The sequence below is a fragment of the Dendrobates tinctorius genome, unplaced genomic scaffold (genome assembly GCF_039654945.1).
Source record: "Dendrobates tinctorius isolate UK_male_01 unplaced genomic scaffold, ASM3965494v1 ptg000129l, whole genome shotgun sequence".
In the NCBI taxonomy this organism is placed as follows: Eukaryota; Metazoa; Chordata; class Amphibia; order Anura; family Dendrobatidae; genus Dendrobates; species Dendrobates tinctorius.
Genome location: NW_027361797.1, coordinates 23,639,970 through 23,665,309, shown reverse-complemented (window position 1 = coordinate 23,665,309; position 25,340 = coordinate 23,639,970). Strand labels below are relative to the sequence as shown.

At 44.3% G+C, this 25,340-nt stretch overlaps 2 protein-coding genes across 2 annotated transcripts in view; both read left to right on the top strand.

Moving 5' to 3' along the window:
* The window catches only part of LOC141047831 (apolipophorins-like), a 53,817-nt gene extending 41,756 nt beyond the window's left edge, over window positions 1-12,061 (top strand). Inside the window, exons 7-11 of the mRNA XM_073543152.1 lie at window positions 2,725-2,909; window positions 4,476-4,658; window positions 11,426-11,475; window positions 11,888-11,967; window positions 12,056-12,061. Coding sequence (XP_073399253.1) covers window positions 2,725-2,909; window positions 4,476-4,658; window positions 11,426-11,475; window positions 11,888-11,967; window positions 12,056-12,061 — 504 coding nt within the window. The remainder of the gene's footprint in view (window positions 1-2,724; window positions 2,910-4,475; window positions 4,659-11,425; window positions 11,476-11,887; window positions 11,968-12,055) is intronic.
* LOC141047663 (uncharacterized) overlaps window positions 11,875-25,340 on the top strand; it is a 294,273-nt gene continuing 280,807 nt past the window's right edge. Inside the window, exons 1-4 of the mRNA XM_073542859.1 lie at window positions 11,875-11,967; window positions 12,529-12,709; window positions 13,822-13,977; window positions 25,033-25,166. Coding sequence (XP_073398960.1) covers window positions 12,532-12,709; window positions 13,822-13,977; window positions 25,033-25,166 — 468 coding nt within the window. The 5' untranslated portion in view covers window positions 11,875-11,967; window positions 12,529-12,531. The remainder of the gene's footprint in view (window positions 11,968-12,528; window positions 12,710-13,821; window positions 13,978-25,032; window positions 25,167-25,340) is intronic.

Genomic DNA, 25,340 nt, shown 5'->3' with positions numbered 1-25,340 from the left:
TTTGATAGAAGAAACAATCAGCCTTAATTGTTGAGTTTATTGCAGTGAAACCTAAAAAAAGCAATAACCCTTCACATATGTTTATTTTTTGTTTAGTTTTCTAAAAAATTTAATTTTGTAAAGATCTGAGCTTTTTAGGACAAAAAAACCTCACAAATGGGTGGTCTGAAACTAACAGACATTTAGGATTATATAATTCAGTTTAATGTAATAATTTAATTTCTTTTCTAATATACTTTAATTAAAAAGTCCCTACTATCAGTGGCGTACCTACAAAGTTATTGACCCTGATGCGAACTTTCAAATGGGGCCCCCCACCCCGGGCTGCCACTAGGAATTTTGGGGGCCACATACTGGCAAAATTTTTGGGGCCCCCTTGAGACCAGCCCAGGCTCCATCCCTCGAACTGTCCACAGCCCCACCGCTCCCATAACTCTACCCCCACATAGAGAATGAAAGGAGTGGAAGGCAGGTGTCTGACTTGCTACACCATAGAGGTCGCCCTCCATATTATATAACACAGCCTCCCCCATAGAATAGAATGTACCCCCCATGGTATATAACACTGCAGCATAGTATATAGCACAGCACCTCATGGTATGTAGCACAGCACCACATGGTATACAGCACAGCCCTGCATGGTATACAGCCCCCATGGTATACAGCACAGCATCCCCCCATGGTATACAGCACAGCGCCCCCCATGGTATACAGCACAGCACCCCCATGGTATACAGCACGCCCCATGGTATACAGCACCATGGTATACAGCCCCCCTAAGAATGGCCCCACAGTCCTGGCTGTACTCACTGTTGCATAAAAAAAGCTCCTCACCTTCTCCTCATGCCCGCGCTGCTGGCTGCTCCTGTCTCCTGCTCTGCCTGATACACAGTGAGTGCGCGATGACATCATCGCGCACTCGCTGTGTGTCAGAGGCAGAGTGGGGAATGATGGGAGAGGGAGCGTCAGCTGATGCTCTCTCCTCCATCATTGCTTTGAACTGTGCCGACGCCGGTATAGTTCAATGCGGCGGGGGGAGTCGGCGCTGACATGGTGCGTCTCTGACCCCCCCTCTCACCCAGCCTGCCCCACTGCTGGGGCCTGATTCAGGCCCCCTCTGCTCATAGTGGCTCCATACGCCAGTCAGGGCATTAATGCCCTGACTGGTGGCACTGGCGTTCGGGCCCCTAAACGCTCAGGCGCCCCGTCGCAGCTGCGACCCCTGCGACTGGAGATGTTATGCCCCTGCCTACTATTCCATCTCTGCTCTAACTGCTTTTATTTATTTATTTTTACCAACTTCCTGTTTGATAGTGCTTTCTTTGAGAATCCCTAGTGCATGCTAGGATACTCAAGATGTCCCTGTTGCAGTATCTGTCTCCACCCTGAAATGAGTCATCATCAATGACATTTCAAGGGCTGGGCTAGTCCCTGCTTTACTTAGCATGCATTGGTTGTCAATTCCGACATATGCTCATTAGATTCTTGTCACTGTGCAATTTTACTTTTAACGCATAGTGACAATGGGCTCCCTCGCTGCCTCTCATGAGACATAATGAGTCATTAAGACATTGCATGGTAAGGAGAGAACCCAACGAAAATGGAGAACAGAGATCAGCCTCACACCCGAAACTGACATCACTTTCAAGTATGGGTATGGTCTCTGCTTTTCCTTCTCACCAGGTTATCGCCTTGTAATGCACAATGACAGTGCGTTCTCTTTCTGGTTTGTCATTTCTCATCACAGCCGGCGAGGGAGCGCACTGTCAATGTGCATTAAAAAGAATATTTCACTGTTACAATATTCTACTGAGGATTCATGGAAATTGACAACCAACGCATTCTCAGCAGAGCATGGAATAGCCCAGCCCCTGAAAAAGATGTCACTAATGAGGCTTCATTTTAGGGTGGGGATGAAGGTTGCATCAGTGACCACAGCTTATGCCCGCTGATGACATCTCATTTTAGTATTCCAGCATACTCTTGGGATTCTCAAAGCATCCTCCAACAGAATATTAGCAAAATAAAGCAGTTAAGGTGGAGGGAGAACGGTAGAGACTTTTTTTTTTGTAGATACATTGAGCGTGATTCATTATTGCACTTGCATCAGGTTTTTTTTCGAGTTTTTGCTGTTTTGTCCTTTTTTATATACACCAAATTCATCTCTCCATTTGTGTATTTTTTTTAAATGTGTTTGCCTGTTTTTATTTCTTTTTTATTAGTTCACCTTGTTTTACAGTTTGCATATGTTCTCAACCTGCTTCATCACGAAACAATCACTGACCTCAGGGAGACCAGTCAAAGAAAACACTGCGGCAGCCGGCAAAGGCGCTCAATCAGTGAAATCCTAGGTGCAATGCTCCCTGGGAAATACAAATATGCAAATAAAGTCCGTGGAGCCTCATCCCTGGAGGAAGATCTGGCTAGTCCCGTGTTTGAGACTCTTAAATGAGGCTCCACGGACTTTATTTGCATATTCTCAACCTGCTTCACCATTTGCAACTTTTGAAAAAAAATAAAAGTCACAAAATTTCCGTGGAACTTTCAGTACACCACTGAATTGTTAGACAGACCTCGGCTGAGTGCAATTTTCTTTTTATATTATCACCATAATTCTAAGAATATGTTTACTTGTGACCAAAACATTATTGTTTGATGCACTAAGGGATATATATGAGAGAATATCTAATTTTTCTTTATTCTATGGGTTCTTATTTGTTACAGGGCCAAGAAGTCCAGTACAACAGAAGGCTGACCTTGGCAGCGGACAGCTTTATATTTCCAGTCATTTCTGGGTTTCCTGTTCAGCTTGCCATCAATGCCTCAGCTTCCACCAGCGTCAAGATTCGAGGAAATATGGACTTTAAGCAAGAAACTAATTTTTTCATAAATGGATATATTAAGCCAAGGTAAGAAAGCTCAGTGTAAGCAACGTATGCACCGTGCCACAGAGATGCAAATATCCTGAGTTATCTGAGGAGACCATTGATATAAACCCATAGTGCTAGTTTACTGGTCCTTTCTCAGACTTTACCCAAAGGAACATATAGGTATCCATCTGCTTAAAGGGCTTGTCCGGTCTGCAGTCACTGTGTGCAGACCTGTCGCTTATGCACGTAATGCGCGCTGAGAATTCTCCCCTGCCGGCACAAGGAGCAGACCACCATCTGACCGCAAGCATGTGATATGCATACTCCCAGCCACATTCCGACTAGTGTATTGAGTGAGGCAGGATACAGTCCAGTTGGAATGTGGTCGGGAGTATGCATATCGCATACTTATGGTCACATGACCGCCCTCTCCCTGAGCCGCAAATGGAGAAAAGTTACAGCATGTAGTGCCCGCTACGTGAGGATTCACAAGTCTGCAGTCACAGAGTGACAACTCCCACCTGGACATCCCCTTTAATGGGATCCTGCCAGAAGGATTTAGTTATGTAATCTGAGGTCAGAATAATGTAGATACTCAGACACTGATTCCAGCAATATGTCACTTAATGGGCTGTGTTTTTGATTAAATACAGTCAGCGTTTTATCAGCAGATTATCATTACAGGACAACCATACACCATCACTGATTAGCAACTTTGTGTCACTATACAATGCACACAGAAATCTGCTAATCAGAGGTGTTTGTGGGGTTACCAGGGCTCAACATTCTGAGCTCTGCTAGATCTGCAACAGAGAAAACTGTAATTCTATCATAACTGCTGCACCCAGTAAACTACAGTAAGTGGCATCACTGCAATCAGTGTCTCAGCCCCTAACTCGTGCTGCTCTCAGATGACATAGTTAACACCTGCTGGCAGATTCCTCTCAAGAGGTTATTGTCATCTCATTAAGTGATGGCACATCCCAAAAGCCTTATTGGCAGGGCTGCAAACTCTGGGATCCCCACTGATACTGAGAATGAAAGAGCCGCGTCCAGCTCACTGTGGGCCGAATGAATTAGAGCCTGTCTGTACTATTGCAACTAGGTATATTCTTCTCTAAAACACTCAGGCGTTTCAGAAAAAATATACTGTACTTAGAAAATCCAGCCGGGGACCATAACTGAATACGAGACTAGCCCGTTGCCTCCCTTGGCCGGCTCTTCCCAGCACTGCTGCAGATGATTGTCAGAAATAAAGTCAAAAACCTGTCTGTTGCATAATTGATAAAAATGGAAGCACTGATTATTATGGGGTCTGTCCCAGTTCCATTATATGTCAATTTTTAAAAGGAAAGAACATTTTTTGCACGTTGCGCTTTTTCTCCCGATCTAAAAATTGACACAAAAAACAGAACCCCGACAGATCACATAGTAATCAGCGGGATCCCTCTGCTTCCATTTCCTTCAGTTATGCCACGGAGGCGTTTTTTTTTTACATTGTTCCATTTGTCTTTTCCACTAAACTGAATTGTCAAACAGAATGTGCAAATGGAAATGAGAACTTTCTGTAAACTCTAAATCAGGAGTCTTGTCTTCCCCTACCAGTGCTTCACTCCAGCTATCTGCCCATATGGGAATTACCGGCGCAGTGGGAAAAATTGGCCTGAAGTGGGTGACAGGTGTAAAAAGTACGACCAGCTTGGATGGGGGAATTCATGTGAAGCGTGGACAAGATCTCAAGGTTTTCCTGAACACGCATGAAGAATCCATGGAAATACTGGATTACAGGTGAGGTTTTCGGGATCTTATCCATGTAACATTGTACTTGGGCATCACGTATGAAGTTTCCTGTAATGTCAGAATAACTTTGAGACATTGATCGTTGGATTAGTCTTGTGTCTTAAGTGCTTGCACAGGACCATGCAATGTAGTCATCTGCAGCAAATTCTCAACATTAACTTTCACTATGGGAAAAATCTTTCCCCTGGGGAAATTAAAGGGTTATAAGTAATATCACATAATGAAATAAATCTGGTCTCATATTAGTGTTACAATGCCATTGGTTTTCGTCATTTGGGTTTCATTATTACGGACAGTAGTTTGGATGAAATTTTGCCAACTGCAGGATCACTTGGCCGTAACTACAACAGCGACATCTATAGGTTATTTGTGGGTACTACAGTTCTGTGTGTTTTGGACCACTATACAATGAAGGTGATGAGCCTACACCCCAAATTGTTGCTACACTGCATTAACTGAGCTGCCAGCACATTTTTCAATTTCAGTTATAGGGAACACACAATAAGAAAGAACTTTGATGAATGGGTTAACATTATTGCTTTCTAGTTCCCAGCCAAAACGTCTAATAACCACTGGTAACCTCCTCATGTCCATTACTTATTATCCAGTTATAAGGTTACATATAACTAGAGTTGAGCAAATTTGTTCGGAATCGGTTCCAAATATGATCGGAATCGAATATTGTTTTTGCAATATTTGTCAAACACAGTCGAATGTCATTAGAGTCAATGGCAGTAGAAATTACCGAATATGTTCGGAACTGATCATCAAACATACATTCGGCAAAAATAGTGTTCGAATATGGCTCGAATATGTCAAAACCAGATTCGGTGACAAAAGCCGAACAAATTTGCTCATTTCTACATATAATCAGCATTGCCACTTAGTGATGGGCTAAACAGGAATTGTTAGAGGGCTGGTCAGGTGAGGAAAGTCTCCAGGAGTGGACCCTCTGGATCGGGGCACCGAGGGGCCCCGTGCGAGCCGCCAGGTGAAGCCGACCCCTATACAGGGATCGTTAGGAGCAGCCCCAGGGATTCGGGTACCACGATAGCAAGTACCGAGAGGGGCGGCTGAGAATGGACTGGAGTAAGACCACGGAACTACAGGAGACAGGACCGGAGTAGGATTGCAGGACTAGACCATGGACAGTAGGACGAGGCAGGGACACGGAAGACAGGACCAGAGTAGGACTGCGGGACTGGACAGCAGGACGGAGTGTGGACACAGAAGACAGGACTGGAGTAGGAATGCAGGACTGGACCACGGACAGCAGGACCGAGCAGGGACACAGAAGACAGGACCGGAGTAGGACTGCAGGACTGGACCACGAACAGCAGGACGGAGCAGGGACATGGAAGACAGGACCGGAGTAGGACTGCGAGAGACAAGTGTGGCAAGGTGAGCAGCAGTGGTAGCGGAACAGGAGCCTAATGTGCTATATGACACGAAGATCAGGCACCTCCATTACAGGAGGGCGGCCTGATATACCCCTGCCTGGTCTCCCATTGGTCCGGCGGTGCTTCCAGGTCACGGCACCACCGAAGCACAAGAGATGGGGAGGAGGCGCTCCCGCGGCTTACGGCACATGTGCATAGCATGCAGAGATGTCATCGGCCGCGGACCTGTCAGAAGAGGCCGCCGCAGCTGACGGGCAGCGAGAGGCTGCGACGCGGTAGCAGAGGCAGGGTGAGTATATGGTGGCGGCGTGACAGGAATAGTCGAAACCAATGATGTAAGTATACGTTAATCAAGGCCTAAAGTTACATTCAGACATTTATAGGTTTTTTTGCTAAACTGTTAGAGCAGCCTTACTGTAACTTCAAGGTTCTTGGACTCAGATGATGGCCGGTGACATAGATGCTTAGCTTTTGACTTCCACAAATCTCCAATGTTTAAGGGTATGTGCACACGTAGTTTTTAGTCTCTGCGGATTTTGTAGAGAAAACCGCAGGAAATCCGCAGGACAAAGTGCTGCGGTTTTTCTGCGGTTTATCTGTGGATTATCTGCGTTTTTTCTGCGGTTTTGCCCTGCGGTTTTACACCTCATAATGGATGAGGTGTAAAACCGCAGCGTTTCTGCACCAAACAATTGACATGCTGCGGATTGTAAACCGCAGCAAAACCGCGCGGAAAAAAACGCAGCATGTGCACAGCTTTTTTTTATTTCCATAGGAAATAAAGGTACTGTACAACGCAGCAGAATCTGCTGCATTTCTGCAGAGCCAAAAACGCTGCGGAAACGCAGCAGAAACCGCAAAGTGTGCACATACCCTTCGGCAATCTGGACATAAATTTGGGCGGCTCATACCTAATAGCAAATACAGAATTCATACCTACATGATGAGTAAAAGATGTCCCACTCAGGTTAATGCTTGGTCTTACATTTGCCATAATTATAAGAAAAAAGAAAGCTCTCAGCTCATCCACCATAAGAAAGAAAACCTCCTATTTCAGAAGGCGCACGAGAAAAGAATTCCGTGTTGAAGGGGCAAGAAGACTTCCAAAACGAAATAAGATCAAAGTCCATCAACAAGTCCTAAGTAGAAGAATTAAAAATCACTGTTTGTTAACATATAATGAATAGTAAAAAATCATTTGGGACTTCCCTCCGCATTTTGAACTATGTGGTTCTTAATCATAGATCGTTTTTTTGATTTTTAATTTTTCTACTTTGGCTGTTAAGGTGGATTTTTTTTTTGTATTGTACGTCTTATATTTGCCACATAGACCCATGCTGTATCTACTCTTATATTGAACATACAAGTGATGCAATTACTTATTTTTCTCTTCAAGCTCCCAATTGTACCTTACGGCAGGAGATGTTGTAGAAAAAATCAAAAGCCCTAGAGGTCAGACTGACAAAAAATCCTGCATGAATGAGGAAGGTAAGGACACAAAATGAGAATCCACATTGTAACTGATATATTTAAGGGCGTATTCCCATCTCCAAGATGCTATCCCAATAGGTGGTAGGTGTAATAATAATAATATTCGCAAATACCTCCAATTAGAAATGTAGTATAGTTCTTCTGATTTACTATGTCACTTACTCTGTTGTGAACTATCTCAATTTGACTTCTGAGTCGGGGCTCCCTCTGGTGGTTACTGTGGGTAGTGGAGCTGGCCGAAGTCTGCCACCTGACGACTATGATTGGAATGATTGGAAATCAGGGGTTAGTGACAGGAGTATTTAAGTGAGCAGGCATCTTTCAGTGTCTGCTGGTGATTTGTTTTCTTCCTGTGCATTCTGAGGTCTGCTGTCTCCTGCCTGATCCTGCATTTTTCAGTTAAGTTGTTCATTTGCTAATCCTTTGCATCTGATCTAGTTTTTCCTCTTTCTGCTTTGCTGTGAGGGTTCAGCGTGCTCCCTGCTGGGGCAGTGCTGGACCCTGCTCCATATGTTACAGCTTGTGTCATTTTGTTCAGTTCCCTGTTATATTAGTCTCTTTTGCTTTGCTGCCAGTTCATACCAGAATGCTGATATAGTGGGGGAGAGGTCGTGAGACCTCAGTGTTTTTTTGTACATCAGACGTGTTGGATTTTTAGGGTTTTTGCGTGATTGCAGACTGTGTCTTTCCTTTCCTTTCCTATCTAGTCAGTTTGGGCCCCATCATTTGCCCAGTCTATTTTCTGCCTGCGTTTGTGTCTCATCTTGTCTCACCGACAATATATGTCTGGGGGCTATTTTAGTCCTTTGGGGTTCTACTCCAGGGCAGTTTAGATTTCACCTTTCTTGCTTTCTTGTGTTGTTAGGATTAGGGGTCTGCAATCCGCTAAGTTATTATTTATTATTATTATTATTATTATTATTATTATATTTATATAGCACCATTGATTCCATGGTGCTGTACAGGAGAAGTTACCAAACTTTCTGGTTTCCTAGTGGCCTAGCCTATTCCTGCCATCCTCCTCGGTGACCAGTTCATAACATTACCCCATGTGCAGGGCTTTGCATTAGCTTATATATCCATGGTTACGACCACTAACACCTAACTAAAAACTGTCTCTATATGAGTGGCCATAACTATGGATACCTAAGCTAGTGCAATGCCCTGCTCATAGGGTAAGAGATATAGAAAATCAGAAGAACTATACTACATTTCTAATTGGAGGTATTTGCTAATATTATTATTATTATTATACTGAGTACGGATTGGGATAGGATCTTAAAGATGGAAATACCCGTTTAAAGTCTTATTTCATTTGTAAAAAAAAAAGAATATATAAATTTAGATGATTCCGTCTTACTTTTTTCTTTCTGTTTTCACCTGGATTTGCATACAAAAATGTTTAGTAGGCGTTTTTGGGGGGATGCGGGAGTCCATACAGGTTTAATAATTTATTTTAATATATTTTTTGATTGTTTATTGTTTTCTTTTTATTTTTAAAGTGATAACTAGCCTACCCTTTTATTAATATTTTATACTTTTTGAAGTTTTTCGTGATACATTTCACGAATGCATAGATTCCGGTAATGAAGTGTAGTTTTTGGAGCCATTTTCTGGGAACATATGGGTGGTAAAATCAACATTAAAGCAAAAAGATCCTTTAAAATCACTTTTTAATGCAATTTATTAAATCCTTCCACCACCACATAGAAAAATATACGTGTTTCAGATACAGTCCTTAGTCATTGCTTTATATATTGTAATGACTAAGTGTCTGAAAGTGTATGCTTATAGTGGTGGAAGGATTTTTTTTTTTACATGGATTTTAATATATCATAATAAAAAGTGTATTAAAGGATACTTTTACTGGAACCTCGCATCTGGATCTTGCAGTACTACAAGTCTCAGTGCAATTGGTATCCTTGCCCTGCATGTGAGCTGACCTTCTCTTTCTATTCAATCTTCATATGGGTGATGGTATCAGATTTATAGGCATACATCATACATAGACTTCAGCAGAAGAACACAAAAGTTATACAGGGTGAATCATTCTCTACTGTACCCGGTAACTTCTAAAACAGACAATCTATCGTACAGAAATTTGAACTGTGCTTACCTTTGTCCATGAGAAAGTGATGTTTTAAAGCACGGGTTGAAAAAGTCCACCGTTCGCATCCAAGCACTCCCCCATGCTTGGATATTGTAGAATGTATTTCGCAGAAGGTCTGGGGTCATAGCCTGAATTTCTCGCTGTATGTTCTCTCGGAGGGCCTGTAATTTTTGTTGCTCAGTACTCTACACCCAGCCTTTCAAACGACCCCAAAGAAAAAAATTCCGGCAATGTTCAAGTCTGTCTTGTAGTTGAGACAACTGGCGGGGCAACAAGTCAGCGAGACAACTCGGCGCGAGGATGTTTATCATCGCTGTCACTGAGGTTCATTGCACTCTCACTTCTCATGAACCAAAGAATGTACAGTCCAAATTTCATTACGGTCGCATGTCTTGTCTCTTTTAAAAGTTACAACAATTTTTCCAGGTAAAGTACTGAGTGAATCAACCTGTATAAACCTAAAATCAGGTGATGGCAAGAAAACTAATGTCCATTAACCACCAGGAGGACAGTTATGGTGCATGCAGGCGTTGCAGTTGCACCTCAATGTTAGATCCTACGGTTGCTTAAAAGGTCTCTTAGGCCTATATGAGAAGACCAATACTGTTAAAGTCCTGTGACAGTTGAGGGCTCCGTTGAACATTTTGTATTGGTCTATCAGCTTCAAGTTACGCCCCTTTTTACCACTTGCTCTTTTGCTTTCTTAGCCTCCAAGCTGTTGGGTTGGCAGCCTTGTTTGGAGCTGTCTTTCCCCGATGGGGATAATATATTACCTTTCCCCTTGTCTGGATCAGGAAAAGCATTGCTTATATTAAGAAAGCAAGACAAGGGGCTGCAACAATATCTCCTTGAAGCCTCTTACAACCATATCTCACAGGTACCGGAGATTTATGATTTTTTTTTGTTGTTGAAGTTATTAAATTATTAGACTCATTGTGGGCAGAAACATTGTGAAGTCATACAAATATATTTATTTCTTATCAGTTATTATCAGCTGCACCTTATACGAAATGGTAAAAAATATCTGCCAATTAGTGATGAGCGAACGTGCTTGGACAAGGTGTTATCTGATCATGCTTGGGTGCTAACAGAGTGTCTTCAGCGTGCTCAAAAAAATATGTTCTATCCCCGCGCCTGCATGTCACTGAATGACAGCAGGCAGGGCTCAGAAAACTGATGGATTCATACTGAAAGTGTATTCAAAAATTGTCTTTTCATTCTAGAAGTAGATCCCTTTTTTAAGAAATACTAATACCTTTTTGAAGCCTAACTTCACCCGGCCATAAACATCAGGCTGCCGTCATTCCCAATCCTCATTAGGTTCTGATTAGCATGAGACCCCAATGATCATGAGAATGAAAGACTGGCGTCCCCCACTTGAATGGAGTTGAGGTCATGCACATCAGATCCATTCATTGTCTGTGGGACGCAATAGGGTGACAGTGGACATTCATTGTCTATGGGGAGTGACAGTGGACATCGTTGATCGTCTCTCAGATGAGGTGTTTGGGACCCCTGTAATTATGATCTGTGGGTACCCCACTAATGGGACCGTCAGCAACTAATAATTTATCAATATAAATAGGGATTTCCTTCTATTCCTAAGCTGAGTTTCTGTACTTTATTCTTCTGCTCATTTTCCAGAGAGGTGGATGGTTGCCAAATGAAGCCACGTTGCATTTTTTCCTGGGAACGCCAAAATCTGAGATTAAAAGGGATGTTGGTATTGATTTATATTATAACATACCACATAGGAAATTCAGACTAAAGCTTTTACATCCTAAAAAGAAGGTTCAGATGGATGGTACGTTACATGGTGCTACGGCACACACACTTCTTACAACGGATCTTTGGCTATAAGTAGTTAGATACACCAGCATTACTAATTATGACACCATACATTCAACATAGATAAATATCTGAGACATGTATGTAAGGACGGAAGTCCTAAATATCTGTGAGGATTCCAAGGTACAAAGCAAAGCCGTAATTCACCATGAAATATAAGAATGCCAAGTCCCCTATGCTGGGAACCTTTACATGAAGAACATGTTTTTTTATGTTGCCAAGAGTGTTTCTGACGCTTCTAGTAGGATCGGTCATTGCTCTTGGTGATAAGAACAAGAAGGGAGAATGATTACACCTTAACATTGAGTCCAATCATTTCGATATATTCACTTTACATAAATAATTTTGTGCTTTTTCATTTTTAACAGGAAGAATTGAGTCGTCAAGAAATTCTAGGAACGGACACTTGGAATTAATTGTGGACGACAAGGAGATATATTACATCAAAGTATTTTTTTTTCTAAATTTTCATTACAAAATGAAAGATGCCAAACGTCTTAGACCTTTTCTTAGTTACTTTGTTGATCTGCATTTAGGTTTAGGACCTACATACTGCCATTTCATAGTGAACATCCAACGATTCTGTGAAAACCCATCCACTTTTCTAAGGCTAGTTTCACACTAGCGTATGGAGGAGCTGCGGAGGGATGCGGACTTCCTCAGTGAAGCTCCGCCCACAGCCACACCTCCTCCGGTCAGCTCCGCCTACGTCGGCAAGCGGCCTGCGTACCCTATCTTTAGTACTGGGTACGCAGGCTGTGCCGATGTATGCGGATGCCTCCGCATGCATCATTTTGACGGTGCGGCAACTGCACCAAAATGCAACACGTTGCGTTCAGCGTAGGTTGCCGCACCGTCAAAACAACACATACGGAGGCAGGACTTGAGAATTACATGCTGGCGGTTATTATTATTACATCTACTACATATTTGGATAGGCTCTTGGAGATGGGAATACCCCTTTACCAATACTGAGTTTGGAGAATGACTGTTTCCGTGTCCGTTTCAGGGAATGACAGATTTGCAGACAGTTGGTGGAGAACAGCGATACTCTGCTTTAGCGGAAGTGAAGTTGAGCAAGTATGGCAGCCCCATCATAGTCACGGGAAATATTACTAAACAACTGGGGAAGAAGATGGTGTTCTCTGCATCACTAAATAACTTACTGAAGGATACGGCCTTTATGACTGGTTAGTAACAGATTGCATTGCATTATATTTATATGTGCAGGAGTCAGTGCTGTCTGCTAAAAATGTCCACATTTTTTGGAATCCCACAGTCCCAATAATATTGTAGTGTACTGTATGTAAAAAATACACAGCAGGGTATTTGTTGTAACAGGCAGATGTATGCAACTGTATATGCCAACTACTTCTTGTACAAAGCGATCAAGTGATGCACACAGGTGTAATCCACAGGTAGGTTCACCTGTCCTATTCTAATGAATGCTACCGATGCACAGTGTCTGCCATTTGTGTACATCTCCTAGCGGGTATCTGTGGACGTGACTTCCTTGGCCCAATTCACCTTCCAATGTAAAAGTTAGCAGTGCCAACCTAACCCTTTAAGATATTACGTATCCTGTGGATAACCTTCTGATCGGGGTGGTAACACCCACAAATCCCAAGGATGGGGATCTTAAATTCCCCATTGGAAAGGATTGTTGTCGGTGCATGGTCGCCAACTCTCCATGCATTCTGCAGTTAGCCAGGAAGTACAGAATTCAGCAATTTCTGACTGTCCCATGTCTCACACTGATAGCGCCCCCTTTAAAATAAACTCTGAAGTCAGATTCTCAGGGAGATCTATGCCCCGCCCATAGATCTTACCAGCTCATTTACATTTGAGAAAGACATGGCTTTCTCTGGAATAAGACATCAGATAGCAAATATCAAGGTATCGTCTATACACATTTCTATGACCTAAATAATTAATTCAATATCGGGACAAGAAGCTTTTTTTAGAGTTGTTAAAAGTGAATATAGGGAAAAAAAACAAAACATGTGCCTGGTCAGTTTGACCATTAGGCTTTCATCTTTTATATAGTGTGTCACTTTTCATATTCATCTAAACATGTCAGAAAAGCATTGGATGCCCATGCAATGTTTTTTAATGAAGCCTTAATAGGGAATTTTTGGAATCTTTAAACTTGATGCCAGATTCCAATATTGAATTTGTCTCAATCATTTATTGGCAAAAGTCTCTATATCTTGTTTGAATTGACTAATTTGTGGGGGTTTTATTGTATTTGTTTGTCCATTATTTCAATAATCATTTGTGTTTCTTTTTTTTTCCAATACAGTTTTAATTGATAAGAAGTTTGACGATAAAATGAAGCAATATTCACTGGAGAGTGAAGCTTACGTTCCCGGTGTGTTTGGGTCATATGGTATTGGACTTTTACAACAGAGAGGAAGTGTATGGACCAACGCAATGAGAATCAAGTATGGCCTTTTAGGTAATGTGTCTAAGGACTCTGATGCTTTCTAGGGGCCAATGCTCACTGGAATAGGATGACCCTAATATGCAAACTGTTAGTTTTTGGGTTTAATATTACATTAACCATGGAGTTAGGAGCATTCCCCATATTACTGTAGTGGGAAATGCGATGCAGAGTAGATGAAGGATCTATGATTTACTTTATTGTGCTGGAATTTCTGCTAAAAAGGAATATGCAGTCATATATGGTGGGTGAAAGAAGTATTGCACACACCACCAATTTTCAAAGTACCAAATATATTTCTAAAGGAGCTACTGACATGAAATTCTCACCAGATGTCGGTAACAACCCATCCAATCCACAAATTTTCTATTGGACTCAAGTGAGATGATTGGCTCGGCCATTCAAGCAGCTTTATTTTCTTTCTCTGAAACCAATTGAGTTTCCTTGGCTGTGTGTTTGGAATGATTGCGGTACCGGGCCCGATGAGCTTCAATGGGAGAAGTCACGGCAGCTGGGACCCGGCCCGTGGCCCTGGGCGCCCATTGTAAAAGGGGAATGTTCAGTGTGCTTATGGTGATGAAAGTTTATAAGTGATTCGTGAAGCCATCTGTGGTGTTCGGCAATGAAGATGTTAAGCCGACGCTGCAGACAGATCCTCTGGGACCGATGGTGGGGTGCAGCAGTGATGTTATAGCCCTCCACAGGCAGGGCTGAAGTCCCAGGGCAGAGTAGGTGAAGTGACACGTAGATGATGTAGTGTCAGGCGCGGGGGATGGTGTAGTGCTGAGAGGGTTGACGCAGGAATAAGTGGAGGACACCAGGGCATGTAGTTCCAAAGCTATACTCACAGTCTGTTGTGGTACAGGCACCCGCATCTGTGCCGTGTCCTCCGGGTCAGAAGCCCAGTCAACCTCCAGGCAAGATGAAGTCCTCCCTTCCAACCCTCCGCCAACATGTGCCTTTTCTGAACGTCTCCTCTTATAGCGCCTTTGAGTGAAGTACTCCTAGTACTGAATTACACTGGAGTTCCTCCTGTCAGATGTTCCTATGAACTCTACTTGTATGGCAGACAGTTGTAGCCTGCTTCAGGGACTCCTTGCTGCTAAGTCCCGGCTCACTATCATTGCTGTTGTGCCCCCAAGTCTTGTGTGGGAATAAAGTGGTGACTACTTCTATTCCTCCGGTGTCTGCTGCAGGACCATTAGTATCCATACAACCTCGGGGAGCGGACCCCGGCCTTGCGCTACGAACTTGGGAAGGGTTCTCCTCTAACCCTAATCCTTAGTCCTCCTTTTCGCCTTACGTTCCGTACAATCCTTTCTTTCATATGGAGAATCAGGCTTCCGTTCTAATGTCTCTTCCCTGTGCCAGCGGACCCAGATCACTGAGATCTTCTCTCTTTCACTTCCCTGTCAGACTGACTGAATCCTAAACTCTTCCCGCTCTCTTGAGTGCAAACTAACCTCCACCCACCTCCCAGCATGCTTCGTGTTCCAAGCAGGGAGCCACCAAAGGTTGCTTTGCTACACTACTATGTTGTGTGGGATGCAGATGTTGGAGCGTGGTCAGGTGTCTCCACCTTACCTGGATGGTGGGATACCACACCTCAGGAGGAGGTGCAGTATCTCTGTGGCGACTGAACCCTCATGGGTGCCACAATTGTCATGCTGAAATGTGCACCCTCGTCTCATCTTCATCATCCTGGTAGATGGCAGCAGATTTTTTTCAAGAATGTCACTTTAAATATGTCCATTTATCCTTCCTTCAATTATATGAAGCTTGCCAGTGCTGTATGATGAAAAACAGCCCCACATCATGGTGTTCCCACCTACAAACTTCACTGTTGGTATGGTGTTTTTGGGGTCATGTGCAGTGCCGTTTGGCCTCCAAACACAGTGTGTTTTATGACATCCAAAAAGTTCAATTTTGGTCTCATCTGACCATACTATATTCTCCAAGTATTTCACAGACTTGTCTAAATGTTGTTGTGTGGTGAGCATGCATACAGGCCATGGAGGTTGAGTGCAATACTTATAGTTTTCCGTGAATCAATTATACCTGCTGATTTCGGGTCTATTTGTAGCTCTCCAAAGGTGGTCCTTGGCTCTTCGACAACTTTTGTTCATGTGTGCAATACTTTTTCCCTGTGTCATTTCTCATTATTACACATAATTTATAGACATCTACAGTTTGATTTTTTTGCCTGTGTGGATTGGATGGGTTGTTACCTACATCTGATGAGAATTTCATGTCAATAGCACCTTTAGAAATACATACTTAGAAAATTGGTGATGTGCTCAATACTTATTTCAACCACTGTATATACACCTCAAAATTGGCATTGCAATACCAAGAAGGAAAAGATGTGGAATTATAGAAAATCACATGAGCACAATGTGCAGAAATGTACAGTGTTGTACACACTTACACTGCTTGACTGCTATCAATCAGGTTTAATGGTTGTCTGAGGAATGTTCAGCCATGATGAATGCACTTGGGCATAGAAATCATCAAGATCCACTGCTGGCAGCTCACTCTGCAGATGCCGCCCAATGACATCCCAGATGTGCTCTATGGGAGACAAGTCTTGAACACGCTGTAGCCATGGTGCCATTCTTAGGCCATTGAAAAATGACTGCACAGGTATAGACTCTTTCAGTGCCATCATCTGTACTCCAAATGAGTATATTCTATTATTAATGCAGCTGAGAGCAGTTAAATAAATTGTGGCAAAGCAGGGGTTTGCAAGCCACTGGCATGCATTTTTTTTTACAGGAAATGAAGACAAATCCCCTAATAAAGGGATTTGATAATTTTCCTAACTTTCGACGTTGGACAAAAATATTAAAAAACATAAACTTAATTACTTTTTAATTTTAAAGCTTTAAATTGAGGGAAATTAAATTATCTCTCTCCCTGCAGGGTAGTACGAGAGCCATATATGGATTTGAGCCTGTGTGTGCCTAAATTGTAGTAGCACCCAGTTAAAGAGGACCATTAACTAAAAAATTCTTGCTGCGGCGATAACAATCAAACTATTGGCATTAGGGATGGGCGAATCCTGAAATACTCGGAATCGCTAGACTCTAACGAGTCCGACTCGGAAACTCGCTACTCGTTGCGAGTCTAGCGAGTCCAATGTTAATGAATGGGGATGCGAGTATTGCAGCGATTCCTGTGCTGCCATTTTTTTTGTTCCGCTTACTTCCCGCATGTGGCTGTGCCCACCATGCGGAAAGTAAGCAGAACAATTGCGGATGGTACCCACGGTCCGGAGGAGAGGAGACTGTCCTCCGGGCTTTGGGTACCATATCCCTGTAAAAAATAGAATTTAAAAATAAAAAATATTGTTATTCTCACCCTCCGACGTCCCGCGCAGTCTTCCCGCTTCTCTTCACGTTCTCGTTCCCAGTAGTCCTTTGCGAAAATGCCCGCGATGGCGTCCGTTCTCGCGGGATCGCGAAGTCTCGCGGTCATTCGCGCGACGTCATCGCGAATCACCGCGAGACATCGCGATCCCGCGAGAACGGACGTCATCGCGGGCATTTTCGCAAAGGATTACTGGGAACGGATGCGTGGAGAGGCGGGAAGGCTGCGCGGGACGTCGGAGGGTAGGAATAACACCATTTTTTATTTTTTTTTACATTCTATCTTTTACCATTAATGCTGCATAGACGGCCTCAGTAGTAAAAAGTTGGTCACACTTGTCAAACACTATGTTTGACGAGTGTGACCAACCTGTCAATCAGTTCTCCAAGCGATGCTACAGATCGCTTGGAAAACGCTAGCATTTTGCAAGCTAATTACGCTTGCAAAATGCTAGTTTTTCCGCGGGAAAATCGAGGGAATTTAAAATGCGATTTTCCCGCGGAATGGAATTCCGGAATTCTCGCGGTAATTTCCCCGAGAGTTCCGGTACGTGTGCACTTAGCCTTATTTGCATTGGACTCGTTACTGTGCGAGTAATCGCTTGGAAACTCGCAGAGTACCGACTCCTGCGAGTCCCCTACTACTCACAGAGTAATGAGTCCTAACGAGTAGATTCGCCCATCCCTAATTGGCATCGAAAAAGATAACCTTTGTTAAATCCAAGTCGATGTTATCAGAAAGTTTTCACTGGGTGTGTGAATTTCTTATCTTCGTACTATGCTGACCAACCATATGCAGGCAGCAGCATAGCAGAAAAAGAACTAGCCAATACAATAGCTTAGATTTCTCAGTTTGAGATGTAAGGATACATCTCTGACTTCCTGGTCTAACCTCCTGCATGAGTAGAAAGTAGTGGGATGTTAGAGCACACATGACTAACCTCTTTCAGATAAGGTCCCTGTGTAGGGAGGAGCCATATAGCTGAGTTTAGCGTTATAATATTAAAAACCCTTTCATGAAATCTCATCCTCTCATAGCACTGTCTGCTCAGTTGTACTTCCCCTCTCTCACCTTGCCTGTCTGAAGATGAATCACTCTTATGTCTGTTGTTCTCAAAACAGCTTTTGACCACAACATACATAAGTGTGTTTACTGACTCCCGACAGGCAGTGTGGGTGAGGGGCAGAACAACAGAACTGACAGTGCTATGAGAGAATGAGAGCTGATAGAATAGTTTGTAATGTGACACAGATAAACTCAGCTGCACTGTCCATCCCTCCACACTGACTCAGGCAGGAGGTTAGACCAGGAGATCAGAGCTGTATCCTTAGCTATTGTGGAACGTGTTCTTTTTTTTGCTGTGTACTGCCTACTTATGATTGGGCAACTCATATAGGAAGAAGAAGTACACTCCTCCTATGTCCAAGTGGATGCTAACTCAATGATTCCTATTATCTCCACAATGGAGAGGCAAAATAAAAAATAGGTGTTTTTTTATTCCACTCTACAGACACAATTACATTCTGTGTCCAATTTAAAATTAAAAATCTGGTGAAAGATCCTCTTTAAAGTATTAACCTTTGCTGTTAAGTTCTGCATTTTTTGGTGAGCGGTGCTGATGACATCACGTCTCCAGATACCTGGATTCGTGCACGAATATCATCAGTGCTACTTACCTGCCGAGGAGGAAGTGAGCAGTGTCGGTAAAACTCTACGTTAGGAAGAGTAGGCATAGCTTTATAAGCATAATATTATAAAGCTCTTTTACTGTTCAAGAACAAAAATATACATCCAAATGAACCCCATTAATTGAGCATATGGACCTGGAGTAACGTAATGGGTCCATCATATTTTTTTTTTAGAGAAAAACATGTGGTAATATTAGGTGGAAGCTAACTTAGCTGAAAGCTAATTTTATTATTTCATAAATGGCTGCTTTAAATTGTACTTTTCATAGATTACATTACTTCAGGCTCATATATTCACAGCACAGTTCGCGGTCCTTGGCACAGGCGCTGCTTTATAACGTTCATTTATCGTTTATCTTGTGCTTGGCTTGTTCCATGGAATCATTAGCTATATTTTATAACCTCAGTCTTTAGCCAGATTCAGCTGTGGTTCAGCGGGATCAGCGCTGTCAAATCCGCTCTTGTAACACAATTTTGATTAATTTTTTGCTTCTAGTTCATAACCCTGGACGCTGTTCCAGAGGGCACTTTCCTCGGAATTAAGATACAATTGAATGCAGATCTCATTCATTTACATTTGCCTAAGAGATTGCTAAATCTACGTGACTGTTGTGCAATCGAGCTGCTAAGGTGACCTCCCCTCTTCTCCATATTTCCACTTTATGTACATAAGTGTTGAATCAATCTAATTTCCAGCTTTACTACTTTGCTATAGATTTTTCGGACACTATTTTCCTTTTTTTTCTGCATATTTGTTTCTAAAACCAAAGTTTTTCATGGGAAATATTCATTAGTGCATCAGGCATTTTCATAAAAAAAAAAAATTGACCTTGCTGTCTCCTAAGCTGCTATCTAAAATGTTCAGAGCATCAGAGGTTTTACAGTAGGGTGAAACATAATAGACACCTTGTCTTGTGCACATACCCTAATGGAAATCTGTCACCAGGTTTTTGCGAACCCATCTGAGAGCGGCATAATGTAGCGGCACAGACCCCAATTCCACCAGTGTATTACTTACTGGGTTGTTTCCTGCAGTTTTGATGAAAATGAAAGTTTTATCTACCAGTTCTCTGAATGCTGAGCTCTGTGCACCCCGCCCACATCACTGATTGCCTGTTTATAACCCCGCCCACATCACTGATTGTCAGCTGCTTTCTATGTACACTGTGCATAGGCAGAAATCTGCAATTCAGTAGCTGGGACGGGTTATATAGGGCTTAAAAATATGGAGGACTACACAGCAGCTGAATTACTATTCCTCTAATGATTATCTCCTGCTGATAAAACAGTGATTGTATCAACACTGCAATAAGCAGCTCAGTAAGTGACACATGGCTACAATCAAGAGTCTCCGTCTGTACATCATGCTGATCTCAGATTACATGACGAAAACCTGTTGACAGAGTCTCAAATGGTTAATCCAGATTAATAATCTAATGATATTCATCATTCTGAACAATCTGATAACTAAGCAGACCAGCTAGTGGAATACATAATTTTCTGGCAACGGGCATGATCACTAGGAAGTTTAGATAAGGTGTTAAGGTTGCTATTTGGCTTCCCAATTAGCCCCGATTATTCCATAAGCCATTTTGATGGATGATTGCCTTAACTAGCCCCCGTCACACACAGCGATCTCGCTAGTTTTGTGACGCAACAGCGACCTCACCAGCGAGATCGCTGTGTGTGACACTGACCAGCGACCGGCCCCCCTGCCGGGTATCGCTGATCGTGCTCGAATGGCCTGGACTTTTTTTGATCATTCGTCTCCCGCTGGCCAGCACGCATCGCTGCTTGTGGCAGGCAGGAGACCAGCGATCAGCAAGCTGGAGCTGGTAACCAAGGTAAACATCGGGTTTCTTACCATGGTTACTAGCTCCCTGCACCAGCTTGCTGGTTTCTAACATACACAGCGGGTAACTAAGCGCCATGCATCGCTTGTTACCCGCGTGTCGCTGGTGCTGATTGCTCGTGAAGCTGCCTGTTTGGCAGCTCACCAGCGATCATGTAGCGACACACCAGCGATCCTGACCAGGTCAAATCATTGTCGGGATCGCTGGTGCGTCGCTATGTGTGACGGGGCCTTTAGTCTGATTGTTGTGACCTCTGAGCAGTAGGGTGGCCGATCGCACTACATAGGCACCCACCAGCACGAACAGACCAGAGCAGTGGCAACTGGCAGGGTAACAGGATGATGCAGTGTGTGAGTGCTGGTCAGCAAACCCAGACTTCAGAATACTTCCTTTATTATTCTAGTGTAGGGAAGGTGGCCGGACGGACGGACTAGTCAGAGTGAGGAGGGAAGGGTTTGCACAGTGTAGGTAGGTGTACAGTGGGGAAACAGCTAGGAAAGTGTAGTTGACGTGCAGTACATTGGGTTGACCATTAGATGGCAGGGAGGAGTGTGAGCAAAGGACTTGACATCAGCTTAGGGCTTTAGAAACCGTTGGTCATGGGGGGCGGGGGGGACAGTTTCAAGGAACCGGGTTAGCTATAAATACTGAGGGAGGGATCCAGAAAGTTCCAGTCCCCAGGGGGAGCTCCAGTGACAGGAGGACTGCGACAGTCTGTGCGCTGTGAGGTGAATCCAGACCAGGGGGACTGAGGAGAGAGAACGTCAGGGGGGTGGTCCTGACAGGAAAGTACCGCAAAAAAAGACGAGACAGAGGCGAAACATACCGTGTGGAAGAAGACGTCTGACCAGTAAAATTACTGTTGGTGTACGGGCCTAAGGCGGCCACAGTGACGGACCTGTCAGCAGCGTCATCAAGTGAAGTAGGGACGGTACGTGCATGTACGTCCCTGGTGCTAAGGTACGGTGTGTAAAGCGGGCCTAGAAACGGAGGCTCAGGATTGAAGTGAAGTGCGGTGTACTTCAGAGGCCGTCAGGCGGACGGCAAGCGAATAAACCTGGACCTGTTGTACCCGAATGTTGCCTCCAATTGTCTCTGTGCGTCTCTGCGTGGTATAACGAGGGATCACCCCCCTAGTCCGGCCCTCCCACCTCTACATTTGGCGTAGTCGGCAGGATCGCCGCCGCTAATACATCATCTTCTGCGGCAGGCCTGCCTTAAAGGATGGAGAAGGACTTGGACTGTGCTGCTTGGATTATAAATACCTGTGGATTACAATTGGCTTACCTGTGGATTACAAATTGGGTGCGCTGTGGTGACTCCGTGGTGCTGACAGAAGATCCGGGGCGGCATCAGGTGCTGCGCAAGATGGCGGCATTACTACAGAGCAGGGGAGAGGTCCGAGTGTTTGCAGTCGTGTTGAAAGGACTGGGGCCCCCTCCAACGTACCCCCGTGGACAGCAGTATGTGCCCGGAGGCCGACGCTCCCATGTACTGGACCCTGGCAGATGGGTGGAAAGGTCTGCCAACGCCCCACCCAGCAGGAGGAGTGGCACAGAAGAAAAACTTGGCTGCGGCTGTCTGACGCCATTCGAGTGCTGCCCAACGGACGGTATGAGACGCTGCGGGTGTCGGGGCCCCGGCCGCCTAGAGTGGCAGTGGCGGCAGGGGATGGAGCTGTGCCAGAAGTCGCCCTCAGGACCACGGGCAGGTAGCAGGATGCTGAGCTGGGGAGCGGAGCCTGAGCGGAGTCAGCGAGAGCGGCCGCCACCAATACCAGCAGAAGACTTCTCAGCGGAGCCCCCGAGTCTGGGGGAAAGGCCCGCAGGACAGTGGAGCGAGGGACGGAGGCTGCGGGGGAAGCCGCGTGTTGATGTGATGGAGGCCGCAGCGCCGGGGAAGGTGAGAGTACCCCCGGCACCACCAGTGCCTCCGCAAGCGGCCCCCACCATTCTGTCACAGCACGCGGCCCCCTGCGCACCGGAAGGCCTAGTTACATCGGGCCCTGTGGTGTATGCAGAACTGAGCGAGGCCCCCGCTCATGTCCCCGAATTACCCCGCCCGGAGTCACCAGTGCAGAGCTCACCCAAAGAAGACGCTGCTGCGCTTCCCCTGCTAATAGCAGCTGCATTGTTGAAATCGTCCGTAACTCCGGCTCTGTTGGCAGTAGTTGATGCGGCCTGTCCAGAGGCCGCGGTTATGCCTGCGCTGGAGCCGGCTGCGGCCGACTTGGCAGGCCCTGTGACTCCAGCCCTCAAGGACCCGGCTGTCCCCATTTGCCACCTGGCCCCAGCGGCAGCTGGGCCGCAGATATCATCGGCCGCCTCTGCCCCACGCACCTTTCCAGCGAAGTCCCGCCCACCGGACTCTGGGACTGGCGTGGCACCCTCCGTTTGGGTTGCGGAGGTGATTAAACAAAAGAAGACCCGGGAGCAGGAAGTGTGGAACCTGCTCCACGCTCAAGGAGAGGCCGTCATGGAAAAGAAGAGGACTTGAATGGACACCCTCAGTATCCCCGGGGGGCTCCACGGCTGTGGGGTCCCTCACTACTAGCCGCTACATAGTGAAGTAGACTGTCGAGAGTTCGGTGCACTGTAGTGCAGGTTCTGAAGAACAGTTCTAGTTTAAAAAAAAAAAAATGTTTGATGTGCTGAGTTTGTTTTTAGTATGTTCCTCTTACAGGATGTTATTTGCTGATTTGAAACTTGACAGAACGGGGATACGGAGAAGTGGAGGAGTGTTCAGGTCCAAGGAAGGGGGGAGAAAGAAGACTTGCAATGTTTTTTTTGTTATATGTTGGTTTTAGAAGCAAAAGAAAATGAAAAAAAATATATAAAAATGGGTACTTGTGCTATTATAAAGTTGTTTAATGTATAATATGCCAAAGTAAAATGCAACAGGTCCGGGTAAGGGAAGGTCTGCGGGACCAAAGGAAAGTGTGAGATCCGGTAGGGATCTGAGAGTTGAGGAGGTCTGGGAGACCGGGACGCCGACCATGACATGTTATTGAAAGAAAGGAAAATGAGTTGGAAGACGTGAGAGAGACAGCCATCCTAGGTCAGGTCCCCAACACCACGGACACCCCTGAAGGAGGAAGGCGGGCGCTGGTAATGATCTGGAAGGTAAGAGACCTCGATCATGGCGTACCGAATAGTGGAAGGTGACAGTAGGGGAGAGTAGGGGAAAGTACACGCCATAGAGAGAATATGGGTGTACCTAGCCCAATTTGAAAGACGTTGTCACGTGGCGTGCGCGCTGGTGAGTAGCAGTAGGCTGCTCAGAGCATAGTGCCCCCGCAGATAGTGGGTTTGACTCAACAGCTGGTCCGACAACAGAATGTAGGTTAGTTTCAGAACGACGAAGGCAGGGATGACGATTGTCGAGGACGACAATGGACAAAGGAAGGGAGAGTGTAGGGAAGGTTGTCTCTGTACGTCTCTGCGCGGTATAACGAGGGATCACCCCCCTAGTCCGGCCCTCCCACCTCTACACTAGGATAGTGGAAAGAGTTAGATTTTGCGAGATCTTGCCCTTTCACTGTAAGTTGTGGCTATAAATTCTGAATTGTAGAATCCCGCTGAATCTCACGGTCCAGACGTTCCCTTTTGGGGGACATTAAGCACAGTTACGAGTGTTTTTGTCACTATTACTGTATATGTAAAAAAATTGCAAGTCGGGGTTGACCACTGTGTTAAAAAAAACAGGCAGCCCTAGATTGGTGATATAGGTACTATGTACTGTAAGTATAAAATGTACCTAACTAGTCTTTTCACTCTTGTGTCTTGTCTCCACCTTGCTTATGTCAGTGTATGTTGTTTTTTTATCCAAAAAACATGAGTTTCCACATGTTAAAATTCTTAAATGCTAAAGGTATGGAGCACCTAAAATCCTGAATTTGGGAGACTGTCCCGCTATCCTGGGAGGTCGGTGGTATGTCCCATCATCAACTGTATGTGTCTCCTTAAGACAGATACAGCTGAACATATTGGTGGAGCGGGGAATTGTCAGATTTCCATAGTGTGAATTACAGCACATCATTTTCCAATGACTTACAGTTTTGCAATTTCCACTTTGCAGAAATCTGAATTTAAAATATATTTTTTTATTTTCACCATATCATTTTTTTTAATGTGACTAAAGTTATCTATTATTTGTTGCAGGTGATGCAAAATTTCTCCGCCATGAATGTGATACAGGCCAAAAAATAAAAATCGACACAGATTCTGAAGAACAGTATAGAGTTGACTTTGAGCATGAATTTCATTGTACACAAATTCAAGCTTTTAACCACAAGGTACGAAATTGGTTGTATAGTGCTACATTTGTTGTTTTATATATTGGACGTGATTAAAGGGGTTCTCTGAGAATAGAAAAAAACAAATATGTAAAGGAAATGTAATTATAAATACATTTCTAAATGCTTTTATTTTGAATTTGTATACCTCTAGCACTGCTGGTATCTCCAGTA